Source organism: Loxodonta africana, chromosome 9 (assembly GCF_030014295.1).
Source record: "Loxodonta africana isolate mLoxAfr1 chromosome 9, mLoxAfr1.hap2, whole genome shotgun sequence".
Taxonomy (NCBI): Eukaryota; Metazoa; Chordata; class Mammalia; order Proboscidea; family Elephantidae; genus Loxodonta; species Loxodonta africana.
In genome coordinates, this window is record NC_087350.1 from 101,421,635 (window position 1) to 101,443,653 (window position 22,019).

At 40.4% G+C, this 22,019-nt stretch overlaps 1 protein-coding gene across 8 annotated transcripts in view; it reads right to left on the reverse strand.

The window, feature by feature from the left end:
- CCDC171 (coiled-coil domain containing 171) overlaps window positions 1-11,514 on the reverse strand; it is a 313,930-nt gene extending 302,416 nt beyond the window's left edge. For 3 of the 8 annotated variants that reach the window (XM_064290473.1, XM_064290474.1, XM_064290467.1), the window contains exons 1-2: window positions 11,093-11,362; window positions 8,225-8,380 (exon numbers count right to left, since the gene is read on the reverse strand). In XM_064290473.1, coding sequence (XP_064146543.1) covers window positions 8,225-8,268 — 44 coding nt within the window. In that variant the 5' untranslated portion in view covers window positions 8,269-8,380; window positions 11,093-11,362. Of the gene's footprint in view, window positions 1-8,224; window positions 8,381-8,498; window positions 8,665-10,803; window positions 11,365-11,418 lie in introns of those variants that run through there. The other 5 variants (XM_064290469.1, XM_064290468.1, XM_064290471.1 and 2 more) reach the window with 5 other exon arrangements.
- Window positions 11,515-22,019: the final 10,505 nt, after the last annotated feature.

Genomic DNA, 22,019 nt, shown 5'->3' on the forward strand with positions numbered 1-22,019 from the left:
CCTCAAAAAAGACTGGGTTATAGAAGACATTAAGGATGGAATAAGGAAATTCATAGAATCCAATGAGAATGAAAATACTTCCTATCAGAACCTTTGGGACACAACCAAAGCAGTGCTCAGAGGTCAATTCAATTTATATCGATGAACACACACATCCAAAAAGAAGAAAGGGCTAAAGAATTATCCCTCCAACTTGAACAAATAGAAAGACAGCAACAAAAGAAACCTTCATGCGCTAGAAGAAAGGAAATAATAAAAATGACAGCAGAACTAAATGAAACAAAAAACAGAAAAACTGGCAGAGTTAACAAGACCAAAAGCTGGTCCTTTGAGAAAATTAACAAAATTGATAAACCATTGGCCAAATCAACAAAAGAAAAACAGGAGAGGAAGAAAATAACCCAAATAAGAAATGAGATGGGCGATATTACAACAGGCCCAACTGAAATTAAAAGAATCATATCACATTACTATGAAAAACTGTACTCCAACAAATTTGAAAACGTAGAAGAAATGGATGAATTCCTAGAAACACACTACTTACCTAAACTAACACAACAAACGAAGAACAACTAAATGGACCCATAACAAAAGAAGAGATTGAAAAGGTAATCAAAAAGCTCCCAACAACAAAAAACCTCACCCAGACGGCTTCACTGCAGGGTTCTACCAGACTTTCAGAGAAGAGTTAACACCACTAGTGTTAAAGATATTTCAGAACATAGAAAAGGACGGAACACTCCCAAACACATTCTATGAAGCCAGCATAACCCTGATACCAAAATCAGGTAAAGACACCACAAAAAAAGAAAATTACAGACCTGTATCTCTCATGAACTTAGATGCAAAAATCCTCAACAAAATTCTAGCCAATAGAATTTAACAACATTATCAAAAAAATACTTCACCATGACCAAGTGGGATTCATACCAGGGTATGCAGGGATGGTTCAACATTAGAAAAACAATTAATGTAACCCACTGTATAAATAAAACAAAAGACAAGAACCACATGATTTTATCAATCAATGCAGAAAAGACATCTGACAAAGTTCAACTCCCATTCATGATAAAAACTCTCAGCAAAATAGGAATAGAAAGAAAATTTCTCAAACATAATAAAGGGCATTATACAAAGCCAACAGCCAACATCATCCTAAATGGAGAGAGCCTGAAGGCATTTCCCTTGAGACCAGGAATCAGACAAGGATACCCTTTATCACCACTCTCATTCAACACTGTGCAGGAGGTCCTAGCCAGAGCAATTCGGCTAGATAAAGAAATAAAGGGCATCCAGATGGGTAAGGAAGAAATAAAAGTATCTCTATGTGCAGATGACATGATCTTATATGCAGAAAACCGTAAAGAATCCTTAAGAAAACTACTAAAACTAATAGTTCAGCACGGTATCAAGATATAAGATAAACATACAAAAATCGGTTGGATTCCTCTACACCAATAAAAAGAACATTGAGGAGGAAATCACCAAATCAATACCATTTACAGTAGCCCCCAAGAAGATAAAATACTTACGAATAAATCTTACCAGAGACATAAAAGACATATGCAAAGGAAACTATAGGACACTACTGCAAGAAACCAAAAAAGACCTACATAAGTGGAAAAACATACCTTGCTCACGGATAGGAAGACTTAACATTGTAAAAATGTCTTTTCTACCAAAAGCCATCTATAGATACAATGCAATTCCAACCCAAATTTCAATGACATTTTTTAATGACATGGAGAAACAAATCACTAACTTCATATGGAAAGAAAAGAGGCCCCAGATAAGTAAAGCATTAATGAAAAAGAAGAACAATGTGGGAGGCCTCACTCTGATTTTGGAACCTATTATACCACCACAGTAGCTAAAACAGCCTGGTACTGGTACAACAACAGATACATACACCAATGGTACAGAATTGCGATTCCAGACTTAAATTCATCCACATATGAGCAGCTGATATTTGACAAAGGCCCAAAGTCAGTTAAGAGGGGAAAAGACAGTCTCTTTAACAAATGGTGCTGGCATAACTGGATATCCATCTGCAAAAAAATGAAACAAGACCCATACCTCACACAGTGCACAAAAACTAACTCAAAATGAATCAAAGACCTAAACATAAAATCTGAAATGATAAACATCATGGAAGAAAAAATAGGGACGTTAGGAGCCCTAATACATGGCATAAACAGTATATAAAACATTAACAATGCAGAAGAGAAACCGGATAACTGGGAGCTCCTAAAAATCAAACACCTATGCTCATCCAAAGACTTCACCAAAAGAGTAAAAAGACTACCTACAGTCTGGGAAAAAGTTTTTAGCTATGATATTTCCGATCAGCAACTGATCTCTAAAATCTACATAATACTGCAAAAACTCAACCACAGAAAGACAAACAACCCAATTTAAAAATGAGCAAAGGATATGAACAGACACTTCACTAAAGAAGACATTCAGGTAGCTAACAGATACATGAGGAAATGCTCACGATCATTAGCCATTAGAGAAATGCAAATCAAAATGACAATAAGATTCCATCTCACTCCAACAAGGCAGGCATCAATCCAAAAAACACAAAATAATAAATGTTGGAGAGGTTGTGGAGAGATGGGAACACTTATACACTGCTGGTCAGAATGCAAAATGGTACAACCACTTTCGACATCGATTTGGTCCTTCCTTAAAAAGCCAGAAACAGAACTACCATAGAATCCAGCAATCCCATTCCTTGGTATATACCCTAGAAAAATAAGAGCCTTTTACACAAACAGATGTGTGCATGCCCATGTTTGTTGCAGCACTGTTTACAATAGCAAAAAGATGGGAGCAACCAAGGTGCCCATCAATGGATGAATGGATAAATAAATGGTGGGGTATTCACACAACGGAATATTACAGATCAATAAAGAACAATGACGATTCCGTGAAACATTTCATAACATGGAGGAATCTGGAAGGCATTATGCTGAGTGAAATTAGTCAGTTGCAAAAGGACAAATATTGTATAAGACCACCATTATAAGAACTCAAGAAACAGTTATACAAAGAAGAGAATATTCTTTGATGGTTATAAGATGGGGGAGGGAGGGAGGGAGGCAGATGGTTTTCACTAATTAGATAGTAGACAAGAACTACTTTAGGTGAAGAGAAAGACAATATACAATACAGGAGAGATCAGCAAAACTGTACTAAATCAAAAGCAAGGAAGTTTCCTGAATAAACTGAACACTTCAAAGGCCAGCGTAGTAAGGGCAGGGGTTTGGGGACCATGGTTTCAGGAGATATTTAAGTCAATCGGAATCATAAAATCTATTAAGAAAGCATTTTGCATCCCACTTTGGAGAGTGGCATCTGGGATCTTAAGCTCTAGCAAGCAGCCATCTAGGATGCATCAATTGGTCTCAACCCACCTGGATCAAAGGAGAATGAAGAACACCAAAGACACAAGGTAATTATGAGTGCAAGAGGCAGAAAAAGCCACATAAAGCAGAGACTACATTAGCCTGAGACCAGAAGAACTAGATTGTAACTGGCTACAACCGAAGACTACCCTGACAGGGGACACAACAGAGAACCCCTGAGGGAGCAGGAGAGTAGTGGGATGCAGACCCCAAATTCTCATAAAAAGACCAGACTTAATGCTCTGACTGAAACTAGAAGGATCCGGGAGGTCATGGTCCCCAGACCTTCTGTTTGCCCAAGACAGGAACCATTCCCAAAGACAACTTTTCAGACAAGGATTGGACTGGACTATTAGATAGAAAATGATACTGGGGAGGAATGAGCTTCTTGGATCAACTAGACACGTGAGACTATGTTGGCATTTCCTGTCTGAAGGGGAGATGAGAGGGTAGAGTGGGTCAGAAGCTGTCCGAAGGGACAAGAAAAGAGAGAGTGGAGGAGAGGAGTGTGCTGTCTCGTTAGGGGGAGAGCAATTAGGGGTATACAGCAAGGTGTTTATAAATTTTTGTATGAGAGTCTGACTTGATTTGTAAACTTTCACTTAAAGCACAATAAAAATAAAAATTCACAGCAACGCTACTCCTAGTAATCTGCCCCCAAAAAATGAAAACATAGTCCACACAAAAACTTACATGCAAATATTCATAGCATTTTTCATAATAGCCAAAAAGTATAAACTATCAAAATGTCTATTAACTGGTGAACTGGTAATCAAAATGCCCTATATCTATACAGTGTAATACTATTAGGCAATAAAAAGAAACAAAGTACCAATGCATGCTACGACATAATAAACCTCAGAAAAACACTCAGTGAAAGAAACACCATACAACAGACCATATATTGTATGATTCCATTGACGTGAATTGTTCAGAAAGGGCAAATCTATAGAAATAGAAAATAGATTAGTGGTAGACAACAGAGTTTAAATAAATTAATTTATTCAAATTCTACATTTCTAAAAAGTAATTTAGTCATTAAAAATTATGACATGTATATTGATGTGGTAAGAAGAGGTTCCCCTAAAATTGACAAAAGCAGGATACTAAATAATGCGACATATTACTCTAATTTTTAAAATTGTTTTTGTGAGGTGCTATCGAGTCAATTCCAACTCATAGTGACCCTGTGTACAACAGAACAAAACACTTCTTGGTCCTGTGTCATCCTCACAATCCTTGCTATGTTTGAGCCCACTGTTGCAGTCACTGTGTCAATCCACCTCACTGAGAGTATTTCTCTTTTTTGCTGACCCTCTATTTTACCAAGTATGATGTTGTTCTCCAGCTACTGATCCCTCCTGATAACATGTCCAAAGTATGTGAGACAAACTCTTGCCACCCTTGCTTCTAATGAGCATTCTGGCTGTACTTCTTCCAAGACAGATGTATTCGTGCTTCTGGCAGTCCATGTTATAATCAATATTCTTCACCAACACCGTAATTCAAAGGCATCAATTCTTCTTTGGTCTTCCTAATTCATTGTCCAGCCTTTACTCGCATATGTGGTGACTGAAAACACCATGGCTTGGGTCAGGCGCACCTTAGTCCTTAAAGTGACATCTTTGTTTTTTTTAACACTTTAAAGAGATCTGCTGTAGCAGATTTCCCAAGGTTGTCTGATTTCTTGGACTGCTGCTTCCATGGGAGTTGATTGTGGATCCAAGTAAAATGAAATCCTTGACAACTTCAACATTTTCTCCATTTATTTATTTATTTATTTGCTTACTGGTCCAGTTTTGAGGATTTTTGTTTTATGTTGAGGTGTAATCCATAATGAGGGCAGTAAGTGCTTCAAATCCTCTTTACTTTCAGCAAGCAAAGTTGTGTCATCTGCATAGCGCAGGTTGTTAATGAGTCTTCCTCCATTCCTGATGTCCTGTTCTTCTTCATATAGTCCAGGTTCTTGGATTATTTGCTCAGCATACAGACTGAGTAAGTATGGTTAAAGGATACAACCCTGATGCCCATCTTTTCTGACTTTAAACCATGCAGTATCCCCTTGTTCTGTTGGACGACAACCTCTTATTCTATGTACAGGTTCCTCATGAGCACGATTAAGTATCTGGAATTCCCATTCTTCGCAATGTGATCCATAATTTGTTATGATCCACAAATCCAATGCCTTTGCACAGTCAATAAAACACAGGTAAACATCTTCCTGGTATTCTCTGCTTTGACATCAGCAATGATATCCCTCCTTTATGCTCTTCTGAATCCAGCTTGAGTTTCTGGCACTTCCCTGTCTCTGTATTGCTGCAACTGTTTTTGAATGATCTTCAGCAAAATTTTACTTGCATGTGATATTAACGACTTTGTTCGATAATTTCCACATTCTACTGGATCACCTTTCTCTCATACAAGTATGGATCTCTTCTAGTCGGTTGGCCAGGTAGCTGTCTTCCAAATTTCTTGGCATAGACGAGTGAGCACTTTCAGTGCTGCACTGGTTTGCTGAAATATCTCAACTAGTATCCTATCAATTCCTGGAACCTTGTTTTTGGCCAATGCCTTCAGTGCAGCTTGGACCTCTTCCTTCAGTACCACCGATTCTTGATCATATGCCATCTCCTGAAATGTTGGAATGTCGACCAGTTCTTTTTGGTACAGTTACTCTGTATTCCTTCCATCTTCGTTTGATGCTTCCTGCGTCACTTAACATTTTTTCTGTAGAATCCTTCAATATTGTAAGTTGAGGCCTGAATTCTTTCTTCAGTTCTTTCAGCTTGAAAAATGCCAACCATGTTCTTCCCTTTTGGTTTTCTATCTGTAGGTCTTTGCACATGTCATTATTAACACCTTACTTTGTCTTTTCAAGCCACCTTCTGAAATCTTCTGTTCAGCTCGTTTACTTAAAATATATACTTATACAGTGATATTTCCATAAGAAAAAGCCTGGATAAATATATATCTAAATGTTATCTGTAGTTAAGTGATAGGATTATAAGCTTTTGTTTTCCTCATTTGTATTTTTTGATTTTTCTAAAAACACATGTACTATTTGTATTTAAAAGAAAAGATATATATATATACACATATAGAATTGATGCCTTTGAATTTTTGTATTGGTAAAGAACACTGAATATACCATGAGCTGCCAGAAGAACAAACAAATCTGTCTTAGAAGAAGTACAGCTAGAATGCTCCTTACAAGCAAGGATGGCAAGACTATGTCTCACGTATTTTGGACATGTTATCAGGAGGGACTCGTCCCTGGAGAAGACATCATGCTTCATAAAATAGAGGGTCAGTGAAAAAGAGGAAGACCCTAGACGAGATGGACTGACACAGTGGCTGCAACCATGGGCTCAAACACAGTAACAATTTTGAGAATGGTACAGGACCAGGTAGTATTTCTTTCTGTTGTACACAGGGTCACTATGAATCAGAACTGACTGGATGGCACTCAACAACAACACATACAGTATATGTCAGAGCAAGACAGAATCTTGAAGATTCTCTACTCAGCAGGTTTTGAACCATGTTCTTCAAGGCGATAGTGTAGGCCAAGCTGATGAGGCCTCCCTCTGCCCCTTTAAAAACTGAAAGAAAAGGCTTACGCACCTTTAAGATGAAATTTCAGAAAGAAAATAATTTATATTTTATTTATTTCTTCCCTACCTTGATCCAGAAAGAATTAAGGTAGCTTCAAAAGATACGTGGGAAAGGTTTATTTAGCAAACTCTATTTACAGGTGAAGTACATATTAGTCATGGTACTTGCCCACCCACAGATCCCTATTGAAAAGGCAGCCCCAATCAGTGCTTCTCAAACTATACAAAACCAAAAACCAAACCCACTGCTGTCGAGTCAATTCCAACTCGTTGCGACCCTATTTACCCTGACACGTTCATAAAATATAATAAAAGTGGGTTACTAAGAAATGAATTTAAAATATGAACTCGAATGCTTTGTTATTACATTAACAAACATAAAACAATTCTGTTACATGAATATAAAATCTCTAAACACTTACGTTTAATTTCTGTATTTATTTCTTTGTAAACTTTGAGATGCACTCTCCTAAATGATCCAGTTTTATATCATGGACTCCACCTACCGGAGGTGACTGAACCAAAGGTAGGCATCTCACCCAACAGCAAAAATAAATGGCGCAAAAAGATAAGCAATAGTAATTAGATGCTCCCTCTTGGAATGTAAACTGAGAGATGGCAAGTAAAAGACCAGTTAGCGAACTAAAAGAATGTTTAAACAGAAGCCATGAATTAGACTTGTAGGGGTGAGGAAAGAAGAGGGATAAAGAGCCACAGAGGTTATGGCAAGCCAAAGTAATAACCGCTGGAAATGTGAATAGGCAGCAATATGGGAAAGATTTAGAATGGCAGAAAAGAAAAAGCCAGGCTCTAGTGACAAAAGAAAGAACAGACACAGGGACTTTTGTACTCCAAGTTAACAAAGAAGCACAAAACATCCCACAAAGTCTCTAGATCCAGTTGCAATTCCGATGAGGCATTGTTCCTGCCCCAAAACCTAAAAAAAAAAACTGTTGCTGTCCAGTCAATTCTGACTCATCCAACCCCATAAGACAGAGTAGAACTAACTGCCCCATAGGGTTTCCAAGGAGTGCCTGATGGATTCCAACTGCCGACCTTTTGGTTAGCAGCCAAGATCTTAACAACTGCACCACCAGGACTCCATTCCTGCTCCAGTCCCATTAAATTTCTACCTCTCTTACCATCCCATAATTCTTACAATCAGCCCCACCACCCACTTAGGTAAATCTGGAGGCTTACCTTTGGGTTTCACCAGTGGAATTACTTGAAGGACTTAAATTCATGATAAGTCGCCCAACTCTTTCAAAACACCTCTGTTTCTTAATGATATACTTTGTTATTGATGGTTAAAATTGTCCAAGATGCCTGTGTCTCACAGGTTAGAAGGACTGAAATCTGTTAAAATAGTGAACAATTAAACAGTGGTTATATATTTGAGTTCTAAGATTAAGAGTGATTTTCCTTTTGTTCCTTGTAACAATATGCAATAAATGAAAAAAAAAAAAACCCAAACCTGTTGCGGTTGAGTCGATTCCAACGCATAGCAAATCCTACAGGACAGAGTAGAACTGCTCCACAAGGTTTCCAAGGAGCAGCTGGTGGATTCAAACAGCCAACCTTTTGGTTAACAGCCGAGCTCTTAACCACTATGCCACCAGGGCTCCAACAATATGTAATACCTAAATTTAAAAAGTGGTTTTATTTCTTCTAAAAAGGATTGGGGAAAAACAAAAATTTTTTTAGAAAAACATGTTCCTTCATGTAAGAACAGAAACCCTGGTGGCACCGTGGTTAAGCACTATGGCTGCTAACCAAAAGATTCGAATCCACCAGGCGCTCCCTGGAAACCCTATGGGGCAGTTCTACTCTGTTCTGTAGGGTCGCTATGAGTCGGAATCTACTTGATGGTAATGAGTTTGGTCTTGGGTTTTTCATGTAAGAACAAGATAATGATTATTAAATTCTCTAAAGAAAAAAAGAAAAACATCACAAAAATAAACTGTTGTTGTTCGTTGCCATAGAGTCAATTCCGGCTCATGGAGACCCCAAGTGTGCAGAATAAAACCGCCCCACAGGGTTTTCAAGGCTGTGACCTTTCAGAAGCAGATCATCAGGCCTGTTTTCCAAGGCACCACTGGCTGGGTTCGAACCGCCAACTTTTCAGCTAATAGTCAAGAGCTTAACTGTTTATACCACCCACAGACTCCTTCAAAAATAAAAGTGACAAGGTATTCTTAAACTTGAAAAAGCTATATGTAGTGCTAATCTCCAGGGCATAGAATTCAGTCTGAAAGAAAGCAAAGTACAAGGACATTAGGTCCTCAAAGCTATTTATGAGATATTTTTAACGTGATGTTGCAATCAAAGAAGCCAAAGTACCAAACAGAAGACCCTATGGTAACTCAAATTTTCTATGTGCCAAGGGATAGAAGAGGAAGAAATAAGGAAAAGAAGAATATCTGGCATTTACACTGGCAATCATCTGAACATTCTGAGAGGAAGTACCAGCCAGAAAGATAAGTCCACTTTCGATTTCAGAGCCAATAATGGTACAGTTTTCCTACCACCTAGTGAATCATCCAGAAAGTACTTGTTTCTCAGTGTGTCTGCACAGATCAGGGCAAAAGGGAAGGAGAGGGGATGAAAAGATAGAAACTTCTATTACTGAGCGCTTACTATACGCAGACACTAGGCATCACATACATGATCTCATTCAATCCTCCCAAAGACCTTATGAGATTATTGTACCTATTTCACAGATGAGAAAACAGAGGCTTGGAGAAGTTGAATAACTTGTGTAAAGATATTTAGTGACAGAGTCAGATTTCTAAAGTCCATCCTCTTTTCACAACACAGCACTGCCTTTGGAAACCCGGGTGGCATAGTGGTTAAGTGCTACAGCTGCTAACCAAAAGGTCGGCAGTTCAAATCCACCACGTGCTCCTTGGAAACCCTATGGGACAGTTCTACTGTGTCCTATAGGGTCACTGTGAGTCAGAATTGACTCGATGGCAAAGGGTTTGGTTTGGGTTTGGTTTGGGTTTGGTGCTGCCTTCAATAATAACCACACTTGTGCTGGAGATGTGTATCAGCAGAGTTAACAGGTGCATTTGGCTCTTTCATTAAAAGAAGGCCAATAAAGAGCTGTGACACAGAATCACAGAATTTTTTTTATATGCATATAATTAGATAGAACCAAGTCCATCCTTTTTATCTGGCAGCTAAAGAACCTACCGCCTAGAAAGGTTAGATGTGCAAAGCTCCTGGCTACTTCCTTCATCTTTCCTCCTCACAAGTTGCACTGCTTTTGCTTCCCCTGTATTTCATGGGAAACCAGTTCACTTCCTGCTCTACGACTCACTGTTTTGCTGTTACTAGGCACCAACTATTAAATAAGTGACAAAACGGTGGGTTTTTTTCTCCAGCGTTATGAGAAGAGCTATAAAACATCCAAGTGGAAGGTATTTGAAAGAGTTGGCCCAATTTGAATAGCTTTTTCAAGTGAAGTTATGCAGCATATGTGAAATCCTCCTAAAGCAACAAACATGGATGTATCCAGGATAAATACCAAAATGGAACAGAGAACATTCAAGAACAGCTGTCCATTTCTGCAGAAAATTTACAGCCTCGGAAAAACGCACAGCAGACTTTTCTAAGTCTCTTAGAGTCCTGGAGAGCAAGGCAGTAAAAGCTGCAGAAGACACCAGATCAAACAAACAAACAAACAAACAAAAAAGGACGAAAACGACGTGGTTTTGGCCTCGAGCGGCTCACTGATCCTCGGGAGAGAAAGAGCCTCGCAGCCTGGAGTTGTTAACCTTGAGAGCGCGAAGCCTGGGCCCCCTGGGTCCTGTCCTCTCGTTACAGCTCTAGGTGCTGCGGCCGCGGTCTCTGGCTAGGATGCTCAAGGAGATGTCCATCCAGGTGGGCGGAGAGGCCCAGCCCTGGGAGCTGGAGGCGTGTCCCCAAATGCAACAGGAACCGCTTCAGGGCAGCCCCAAACTAACTCGGGGTCCCCGTAACTCTCACCGCCGCCCCCAAGCCTGTGCCTCTCAGCACCTCCCCGCGCAAGTCGTTCACTTCAAAGCCCCCAGAGCCCGCTGTTACCTCAGCGGTCTCATGTGCTCCAGAGAGCATATCCCAGACCCCGGGGGCAGCTTCGAGTCCCCGGGGTGGGAGGCTAGCCCGCGGGAAAAAGAGCAGAAACTGTTGGAACCCCACGGACTCTAGGACCCGGGGAAGGAGGGCAAGTAGCAAAGGACGACTGAAGGGGGCAAGCCCCAGGGAACTGAAGTTTACAACGGCCACTTCCGGAGGCTGGGAAGGCTCGGCTTCCCCCGCAGACTTTCGCAGACCTTCGCAGGCCTCCCAGCCCCGCCCCGGCCCACCCCTTTCCTCCCGCGGTCCGCAGCCCTCAGCTCCAGGATACGCACTCCGAGAATGCCGGGCTCCGATTGGAAGAGCGGGCCCGCGAGCCAGCGCGGCTTCGCCGAGGGGGGTCCGGCGCATGCGCCGTTGCTGGGGAGCGGCGCGCTCGCGGCCGCGCGCGTTCCCGTTCCAGGCGCTCCCCCGCCCCGCGCGAGAACGCCCCTGCCCCCGCTGCAGCTTCGTGCTTTCTGCGTGAGGGTGGGAGTCATCATCTCAGAATTCCCGGAAAGCAGACTGAAAATGCAGGTTTTCAGTACTTAACCCCTCTCCCCCGCTAATGAATAACAATCTGAGAGGTCGGATCCCAGATGCTGCGTTTTTAAACAATCTCCCCTACTGATCCTTAGGCCCAGAGCTGCCCCCCGATCCGCGGGCTGGTGCCAGGGCCCGGGGGAAATTCTCAGGGCTCCGCTTCTGCAGGTGTGTCAAGGAGCCCTGGTGGGGCAAGGTTAAACGCAGTTGGAACCCACCAGTGGCTCCGCGGGAGAAAGACCTGGCAATCTTCTCCCTTAAAGATCACAGCCTAGGAAACCCTATGGCTCTACTCTGTCACATGGGCTCGCTAAGAGAAATCGACTCCATGGCACTCAACCACAAACCTCTTTGCGCCTGCACGGCGCTTCTTGTCCCTTCCCTTCCCCCATCGTATCCGATTTAGAACTGTAAATAGGCCTGGGGAACGCGCGCCTATCGGCGATGCCATTGCAGTGCTTTTTATTATAAATATTACGTAACGATGTACCTCGTGAAAAAGTCCCTGGAGTGTAATCTAAGAAAAGGCACTGCTTGGAATAGAACCTTGTGTGTATGTGTGCGCGCGTGTGTGTGTCACATACACGCGCTCGCGCGCACACACATGCTCACACACGCCTTCTTCTTGTTGATAATTTATACTTTGGTTTCTCCTGGTAGCTTCACAATCTACTGCCGCCTCGGGGAGACTGGAAAACCAAATCCTCTTTTGTTCCCTAGCTTTTGAAAAACTATTCCCCGAAGAACGATGCAGACTGGCGGGATTTTGTTTAAAGATTTTCTCTGCATCACCACCACCTTCTCCCCCACCAAAAAGGTGTTTAATACAAAATGAGCCTTGTATGCTAAAATCGTCCAATGTTGATTGCAGTCAACCTGAAACCAGGTGTAGAGGCCGTCTGTCTCCATCTCTCCCTGGGGAGAAACAACGGCCCCGAATGCAAATATAAATTGAGATTAAACCTCCTTGAGTCATGGGCACTGAAACCCTGAAACCGTAATTGGCTTGAGTTGAGTCATTTAGATTAAATGCGGGGAACCATCTCCACTTTTTAATACTTTGGCCAGAAAGAAGATAATTGCTTCAAAGGAAAGGGCCTAAGGAAAGGAAAAAATAGCCCACGCTAACATTTAGAAATGAAATGGAAAATTACAACAGGCTAATGACATTATGGCTTTTTTGTTTTACAAATTTTAAATCATGTTTTTTAATTATCTTTTTTATGTTTTAGGAGAATCACAAAAGTAAATACTGTATGACAAGAAAAAAATGCCAAACCTTTTTAAAATGAAAAATAGGTGGAATATAAAGACCTGCAATTTTCATTTATTTGTTCATTTAACATTTATTGATTACAGACTATATACCCAGCATGGAACTAGGTGATAGAAATACAGGATATATAATATAGGTACAGTGAGGACCAGAGAAGGGAAAAGTTCATGTTAACCTCAAGCACCCCAAAAGGCTTTATAGAGAAGAGCTTAGCTCTGTCTGGTGAAATGATTACAAATTTACCAAGACAACAAGGAATTGGAAAACATGCAAGCTGCAAACAGGAACACAAAAAACAGCATGAGACATTTGGAAAACTGGAAGAAGCTCTGTGTGCTGTCTGAGGGGAAGCAAGGTAGGGGATGAGGCTGGAGAAGTAACAACTGAGATCTGAGAGGGACTTCTAGGTTATACTTAGGAGTTTATCATGCGATGAAGCAAAGGAAGGGGTTTTTTTGGTTTTGTTTTAAGGAAGGGTTTTTAGCAGAGAAGTGATAATAATTACACAATAAATCAGACTGTTCTAAAATACTTGCAGGTTTTCTAAGTGTTTTTGGTAGTTACAAGGTCGATTCTCTGTTGCTTCTCATTTGCCTAATAATCTCTTTACCAGTTGCCATGCAGTTGACTCTGACTCATGGTGACCCCAAGTGTTACAGATTATAACTGCTCCATAGGATTTTCTTGGCTGTAATCATTCTTAACAGAAGCAGATTGCCAGACCATTTCTTCTGAGGTACTGCTGGATAGGTTCATACTCCAACCTTGAGTGGACCTTAAGACACTACTAGACCCATTGCTGTCAAGTCGGTTTGGACTCATAGCGACCATATAGGACAGAGCAGAACTGCCCCAGAGGGTTTCCAAGGAGTGTGTGGTGGATTCCAACACCTACCGTTTGGTTAGCAGCAGAACTCTTAACCCCTACGCCACCAGGGTTTCCAACATGCTACAGCTACTTAAGGTAAGCGGTATATAAAGAGACTCTCTCCAATCCATGCCCCTTTTGGCCTCATCTCATTCCTCTCTCTTCTTTCTACCAATTCTGCCTGAGAGATAGAACCATCCCCATCACTCCACCAAAACAGCTTCTAAAGTCAGCAATGGCTTCATTGACAAATCCCAGAGCGCTTGACACATTAATTCTCCTTAGATTTCTCTCCATCACAGGTGAGACTCTGCACTCCTTAGTTTCTCAGATTCGGACCGTTTGCTGCTGCTCAGGGAACCTTTTTCCCCTTCTTCCCCTCAACGTGCTGTTTTTCTCAGTCTCTGCCCTCTGTCTTCACATTTTACCATGCAAGCTTCCTCACTGATGTCATCCATTCATGCAATTGTGAACTCTAGGTTCATGGTTTTCACTTCTTCATATCTACCTCTGACATCTCCTGAGCTCTGGTTTTGAATTTTTAACTTCTAATTGAACAGTGCCACTGAATTCAGATATCTGAAACTTATCTTTTTCAACTTCTCTCTGGAGCCCCCCAAGCTATCCTCTACCTGTTTATAAAACTTCTAAACACCAAGTGAGAAAAGCCCACAGAATCTTTGTTTCTTTTCAAGGTCTCAGTTCCTACTTCCAAGAATCACTAAATCCTGCTTAGTTTGTCTCTGTCTCATGTCTTCCTTCTATTCTTTTTCCAGTTGCCATGGAGTCAGCTCCAGCCCAGGGTGACCCCATGTGTGTCAGAGTTGAACTGTGTTCCATAGGTTTTTCAATGGCTCATTTTTTTTAAGTAGATTGCCAGGACTTTGTTCTGACATGCCACTGGACGGACACAGACCTGCAACCTTTGGGTTTCCAGCGGAGAGCTAACCATTCTCACCACACTGGAACTTACTTCTTTCTATGCCTACTGCCAATCACCTCCATTTTTTTCCTTATTGCTACATATCCAGACTCTTGTAATCATGGCCATCCCTTTATCCTTCTCTTTCTGGGCAACTTCTCAACATTTTTATAAGTTGACAATTAATGTCTAGGGCATTTTTAAACTGGAAAGTATGAGAGGAGAGGATCAAAAAGTAGAAAAAATCAAAAGCAGGCCTAAGGCCATATGTGTAACTGATGGCATTGAGGGAGTGTTATGAGCTGATTGTATGTATGTGAGCCTTCAGGGTTTTTTAAGCACGAGATGAGCCACATCCTTTTGACCCTTCAGTAACCCCCCTAGAATGTTCAAACACCAGGTGCTTGCTTATTATGCTGCTTTGGCTTCAGTTCTTGGAACTGAAAGGCCTTGCCTTCATTGTTGTTCTCAGTGGCTCTGGTCCTTTGCTCCTTCAACTCCGATTCTATATACTACAATGGAATCGATCGTTCTAAAGTATAACTCTGATTATGTTACCCCCTCGATTAATTCTTTTGGTGGCTCCTCATTGCTTACAAGTAAAACCCAAATGTTTCCCCTGTCAATCAAGGGTCCCTACAACCTAGTCCTTCTCTAGATTGCCTTTTAGCCTTGCCTCCTCCTATTTCACAATAAATCTCTCTCAACAGGGAACACAACAGAGTCCCTGATGGAGCAGGAAAAAAGTGGGGTGCAGAACTCAAATTCTAGTAAAAAGACCAGATTTAATGGTCTGGCTGAGACCGGAGGGACCCCAGAAGACATGGCCCACAGACTCTCTGTTAATCCAGAACTAAAACCATTCCCAAAGCCAACTATTCAAAGATTAGACTGTACTATAAGACATAAGGAAACCCTGGTGGCTTAGTAGTCGAGAGCTACGGCTGCTAACCGAGAGGTCTGCGGTTCAAATCCACCAGGCACTCCTTGGAAACCCTATGGGGCAGTTTTACTCTGCCCTGAAGGGTCACTATGAGTCAGAATCGACTTGACAGCGGTGGGTTGGTTTTGTTGGTTAACAAGACATAAAATGATACCTGTGAAGAGTGTACTTCTTAGTTCAAGTAGATACAGAAGACAATGGGCTGCTCTGTCCAGAGGCGAAAAGAGCAGGCAGAAAGGGATAGGAGGTGGTTGAATGGACACAGGAAATCCAGGGTGGAAAGGAGGAGGGTGCTGTCACGTTATACGGATAGCAACTAGGGTCATATAACAATGTGTGTATAAATTTTTGCATGAGAAACTAACTTGAGCTGTAAACTTTCACTTAAAGCACAATTAAAAACAAAATCTTCACTCTCATTCACAGCAGTAACAAAGTACTTGAGAGTAAAGGTAATAAGAGGTAGGCAGTGCTTATATTAAAAGCTTTAAAATGTATGTTAATACTAAAACTTTAAATCCAGATTACATTATTTATTAAGCATACACTATGTGCTAGGCACATTTATTCTAATTTTTTTCAAAATGCAAATATCTTTATTACTTGTTCCAATAGTACATGGTCACTTAAAAAACTGGGGTGATTACAGAAGAGTAAAAGTCTCCACAAAGTCCTACCTCCCTACCCTAGACATAAAAACCGTTAAGAGGTGGTGTATCTCCTTACAGATTTTTAAATGCATATATAGATATTTTTTAAAGGACCATTTATCTATGTTATTCTTTATGTATACATGTGAACACCTGTGGATGTACACATATACACATGCATGGACACACTAGTAGCAGACACTGTTAGTGGCTTATCCATTCCCTACCACATCCCTTGCTGCTAAACCCCATTTCATTTATGGCAGTATAGTTACAACTCCAAGGTAACCAAGGCTGAGTGACCAGTCCTGGACGGTGAAATGGACGGTCACATCTACTGACATGAGAATAAAAAGAGCCTTCACCCTTTATGACACTATTCCTGGGCTGCTTACTGTCTGATCTTCTTGCAAGTAAACTGCATAAATGACCTTAGAGTTGAAATATGTGATGGTCCTGTTTTTTGTTACTTGAAGTCAGTGGTTTGCTGGTAAACCAATACTGGAGGAGGAAGAGGAGGGGGAGCCTGGATTTGTAGTGTTTGCAGATATCCTAGATGAAAATACTCTCACCGTGGCCAATTTCCAGTGAGGTCTCTGAGAAGAAACTACATTTGGCCCTCCAGAGTTTCGTGCTCTCTCAAGCCTACATGAGCCAGCCCTATGAAGCCGACAAATGCTGATGCATTATAATTCTTTTTTTCTTTTAACTTAACAGTATAACATAGACACATTTCTATGTCAATATGAAATATATACATACATATGTGCATATATATATTTATATCTTTCTTATGGCTGCATTGAAATCTATTTCATGCATGCCCTTAATTTATCCAGTCATTTACAATGTTTCTAATTTGTCCCTTTTTATTAAAAAATAAAAACACTGTCCTTGTAGGTATATCTTAACATATTTGTCTCTTTAAAGCCATAGTATAAATTCGTAGAATGGAAATTGATGGATAAAAGGGTAAGCACTGAAAACTAAAAACAATGTAATTACTTTGGTGGTTTAGTGGTAGAATTCTCCCATTCCATGCGGGAGACCTGGGTTCTATTCCCAGCCAGTACAGGTCACGTATAGCTACAACCCATCTGCCAGTGGAAGCTTGCATGTTGCTATGATGTGTCATTTTCAGCAGAGCTTCCAGACTAAGATGGACTAGGAAGAAAGGCCTGATGATCTACTTCCAAAATTCAGCCAGTGAAAACCCTATGACTCACAATGGTCCAATCTGCAATGACTGAGTGAATCATCCAATAACATGGATAAATTTCACAGACATATGTGGATTAAAGGAAGCTAGACACAAAATAATGCATACTGCATGATGCCATCTCAGTAAAGATCAAAAATAAGGAAAACAAATCTATACTGAGGTCAGGATAGTGGCTGAATTTAAAGTAAGGGTAGTGACTGAGAGGTGGTACCAGTTAAAGAATGTAATGGGAAAAATCTCTTCTCGAACGGCAAAATGAACAAAAAGCTTTCAATACTTAGTAGTAAACAATAATATAAAAGACTCATGACAAAAGCTATTCAGATTTACCAGAAAATATAAAAGAAAGTCTAGAGTAAATGGAGAGGCATAACATATCCTTGGATGGGAAGACACAATATCATTAAAATGTCAAGTATACCCCAGTTAATCTAAAAATTTCTGTAATTCCCCAATAAATTGATCCTAAAGTTCACCTAGATGGTTTACCATCTCAGAGAAAAAAGGCAGAGACTTACACGGGCCAATGAGGCCCTGCTCAATCTGTTTCCCTCCGTATTCCGTCTCATTTCTCATGCCCAGTTCTCTGCTTCTCACTCTTTTCTCTAGCCATACTGCTACTCCTTGCTACTTCGACATGCCAGACAAGCTCCTGCCGCATAGCCTCTGCAATAATTTTTATTCTCTTTCTGTAATGCTTTCCCTAAATAGTTGCATGCTTGCTCCCTCACCACCTACGGTTTTTTTTTTTTTTTTCTGTCAAATATTATCTTCTCAGGGAGGCCTTCCCTCACTACCCAATCTAAAATGGCAACACCCCACCTCCCCCACCACCACCCACATGCACTTACTTTCCCACTTCTTTCCTCTGTTTTTCTTTATAGCACTTACTGTATCAGGCATACTATATTTTTTCTTACAGTCAGTTCTTATTATTCATGGAATTCTGTATTTGTGAATTCACCTACTCACTAAAGTTTATTTGTAACCCCCAAAGCAATACAAATGGCATTCTTCTGGTAATTTGCAGACAAGTGCAGAGCAGGGAAAATTTGAGTCACCTGACATGCATATCCCCAGTTGAGGTCCAACAAGGTGATCTCTGCTCTCTTGTTTGAGCTTCCCATACTATAAACAAATGTCCTTTTGCAGTCTATTTAGTGCCATGTTTTTTTGCACTTTTGTGCTTTTTGTTGATGATTTCAATGTTTAAAATAGTGAAGTACTGTCCTGTGTTCTAAGGACAAGAAGGCTGTGCTATGTCCTACAGAGAAAATACCTGTATTAGATGACTGTTGTTCAAGCACGAGATGTGAGCTCAGTGTTCGTGAATCAACAACATATACAGGTTGTCTCCAGGTTACAAATGAGATCCATTCCTAATTGTGTCTTTTAAGTCTTTAAGTCAAATTTGTAGGTAAGTCGGAATAGGTACGTAAGGTTCTTATTTAGCCTTAGTTTAGTGCAAGGAAAGGCTCAAAGCCTTTTCAGTGATTTACCAGCTGCATATGCAGCAAGTGAAGGTGACTGGAATGAAGACTTTGTTGCAAATAGGGGTTGGTTCAATCATGTCAAAGCGAGGGCAATTTTACGTAACATTAAAGGGCAAGTATGAGTTTCTGTAAGTCAGACATTCATAACCTGAGGACTGTCTGTATATTAAATGAAAAAAAAAAAAAAAAACATTGCCATCAAGTCATTTCACACTCAAGGCAACTCTGTGTGCTTCAGAGCAGGGTTTCTTCAGAGTAGAGTTTTGTTATGAAAGTAGATCTCCAGATCTTTCTTCCATGGCACTACTGGGTACATTCAAACCACCAACCTTTTGGTTAGTGGCAGACAGCAAACCATTTACATCATCCGAGGTCCTATATATTAAATAAGGTGTATTTAAATAGAAACGTGCATAAAAAATGGTCATGTACTTGCTGGTAGATGAAAATGTTGTGACCAGAGGCTTGCAGGAACTTAATCCTGTATTTTCCCTAGGACCAATGATTCACTATTTATTAATTCAGTGTTCACAGAAACTTTATAGAACATAGCTACCGTGAGTAACGAGAACTCACTGTACTTGTTTATTGCCTATATCATCTGTTGCCTGCCCCCCCACACACATAACACACACACACCAAAAAAGAAAACAAAAACGTATTGACAGAGTCTAAGAAAAAAAAAAATTTTTTTTTTTTTTAGAGTCTAAGAGATAGCTCAAAATGAGGAAATTAGGGAAGCATGTTTATAAAGATTTAGGATCTGGGATCTGGGATTTTAAGCCAGGTCTTGCAATGTTGGGAACTAGTTGGGAATGAGCAGAGTTTATAATATAACAGCTTTGAATTGGTGGGCTTAGTGAAGCAAGAATTTTGAAGTAGGAAGAGAAATATTTTCATATTAGCCCACAATTTGCCAGAGCACCACTATTCATATTAGAGTAATTACTGCACATTGTTGTACAGACCAATTTTATTTCATTTCTTCCATCATTTCCCTCACCCCCACCCTTACTTTTCTGCTTTCAAATTGTGCTCCTTATAAACCTACCCATAATAATAATAAATGAGCTCAATACTGAATAATATCCTTCTTTAAAGAATGTTACCTTACCTACAAAGGTTTGGTTAGAGCTTTATAATTACTCATCATAAGGTTATAAGTTAAGTTCTCAGACTTGGCACTATTCTCTTCAAATTCTGATGGTGGTGGTAGTAGTATAGTAGTGGATTCATGGGTCTAGTTACATAAAAGTGACATTTCTAGATGTTACTAAACTTCATTTATAATCAGATAAATGCAAATTGAAAGAACAATAGAATAATGGTATATCACTTTTTGCCTATCAGATTGGAAAAATTTCAAAAGCTGCAAAAATATGTACTACTGGCAAGAGCAGAGGGAAATAGATACTCTCACACAGTGTTGTTAGTTCTTTTGATTGACCCATTCTTCCTAGAAGGTAAACATGCACAATGTATAAAAAAATAAAATATGCTGTCAAATATTGACTTCTCAAAAGAGCATTGTAAAAACTGTTGAATAAGTAAAACCAAAACTGATAGATTCACTGCAATAAGAAAGAGCATCGCCTTGACTGAGTCTCCGTCGTGTCTTAAAATGGAAAGTTGAAGCTGTTTATTTTTAGCGTTTTAGGGTTTGGGCTGGGTAATTTTAAGGAGGGTCTTGCAAGGCAGAAAAATGATTGAGATTATGCAGAGTTTATGATATAATAGCTTTAGATTGGTGGGCACATCAAGGCAGGAGCTTTGAAGCAATTCTTGGTAAGTAAACTGTAATTCCTGAAGAGCAGTCTGTTTAATAAGTTCACAGTCTTATTTTCTAGGACCAAGTATTTTCTAGAGCAAGTAACCAAATTATTTTGCTTAGTCCTGAATTGTACAGCATAGTTACAGGAAGTATATTCAGTCACAGTATGGTTTAACATGTTGTTTTTTGAAACACTGCCCTGTCCTCTGCCATTCCCATGATCAGTTACAATTGTGCCTTGTGATCCACAAGGTTTTCATTGGCTGGTTTTCAGAAGTAGATCGTCAGCCTTTCTTCCTGGTCCATCTTAGTCTGTAAGCTTCACTGAAACCTGTTGAGCATCATAGCAACATGAAGCCTACACTGACGGATGGGTGGTGGCTGCACTGGAGGTGCACTGGCAAGAATCAAAGCCAGGTCTCTTGCATATTATTGTTAGATGCTGTCAAGCCATTTCTAACTCATTGCGACCCATGTACAACAGAACGAAATGCTGCCCGGTCCTGTGCCATCCTCACAATTGTTGTTACGTTCGAGCCCATTGATGCAGTGACGGTCCATCTCACTGAGGGTCTTCCTCTTTTTTCCTGACTCTCTACTTTACCAAGCATGATGTCCTTCTCCAGGGGCTGAACCCTCCTAATAACATGTCCAAAGTATGGGAGACATAGTCTCGCCATCCTTACTTCTAAGGAGCATTCTGGCTGCACTTCTTCCAAGACAGATTTGTTTATTCTTTCGGCAGTCCATGGTATATTCAATATTCTTCGCCAACAGCACAATTCAAAGGCATCAATTCTTCTTCAGTCTTCCTTACTGGTTATGCAGCTTTCGCATGCGTATGAGGTGACTGAAAACACCACAGTGTGGGTCAGGCACACCTTAGTCTTCAAAGTGACATCTTTGCTTTTTAACACTTTAAAGAGAGTTTTTTGCCCCAGATTTGGTGAGTGCAACGCGTCATTTGATTTCTTGACTGCTGCTTCTGTGGGAGTTAATTGTGGATCCAAGTAAAAAGAAATCCTTGACAACTTCGATATTTTCTCTGATAATCATGATGTTACTTATTGGTTCAATTGTGATGATTTTTGTTTTCTTTATGTTGAGGTGCAATCCATACTGAAGGCTGTGGTCTTGATCTTCATCAGTAAGTGCTTCAAGTCCTCTTCAATTTCAGCAAGCAAGGTTGTGTCATCTGTATATCACAGG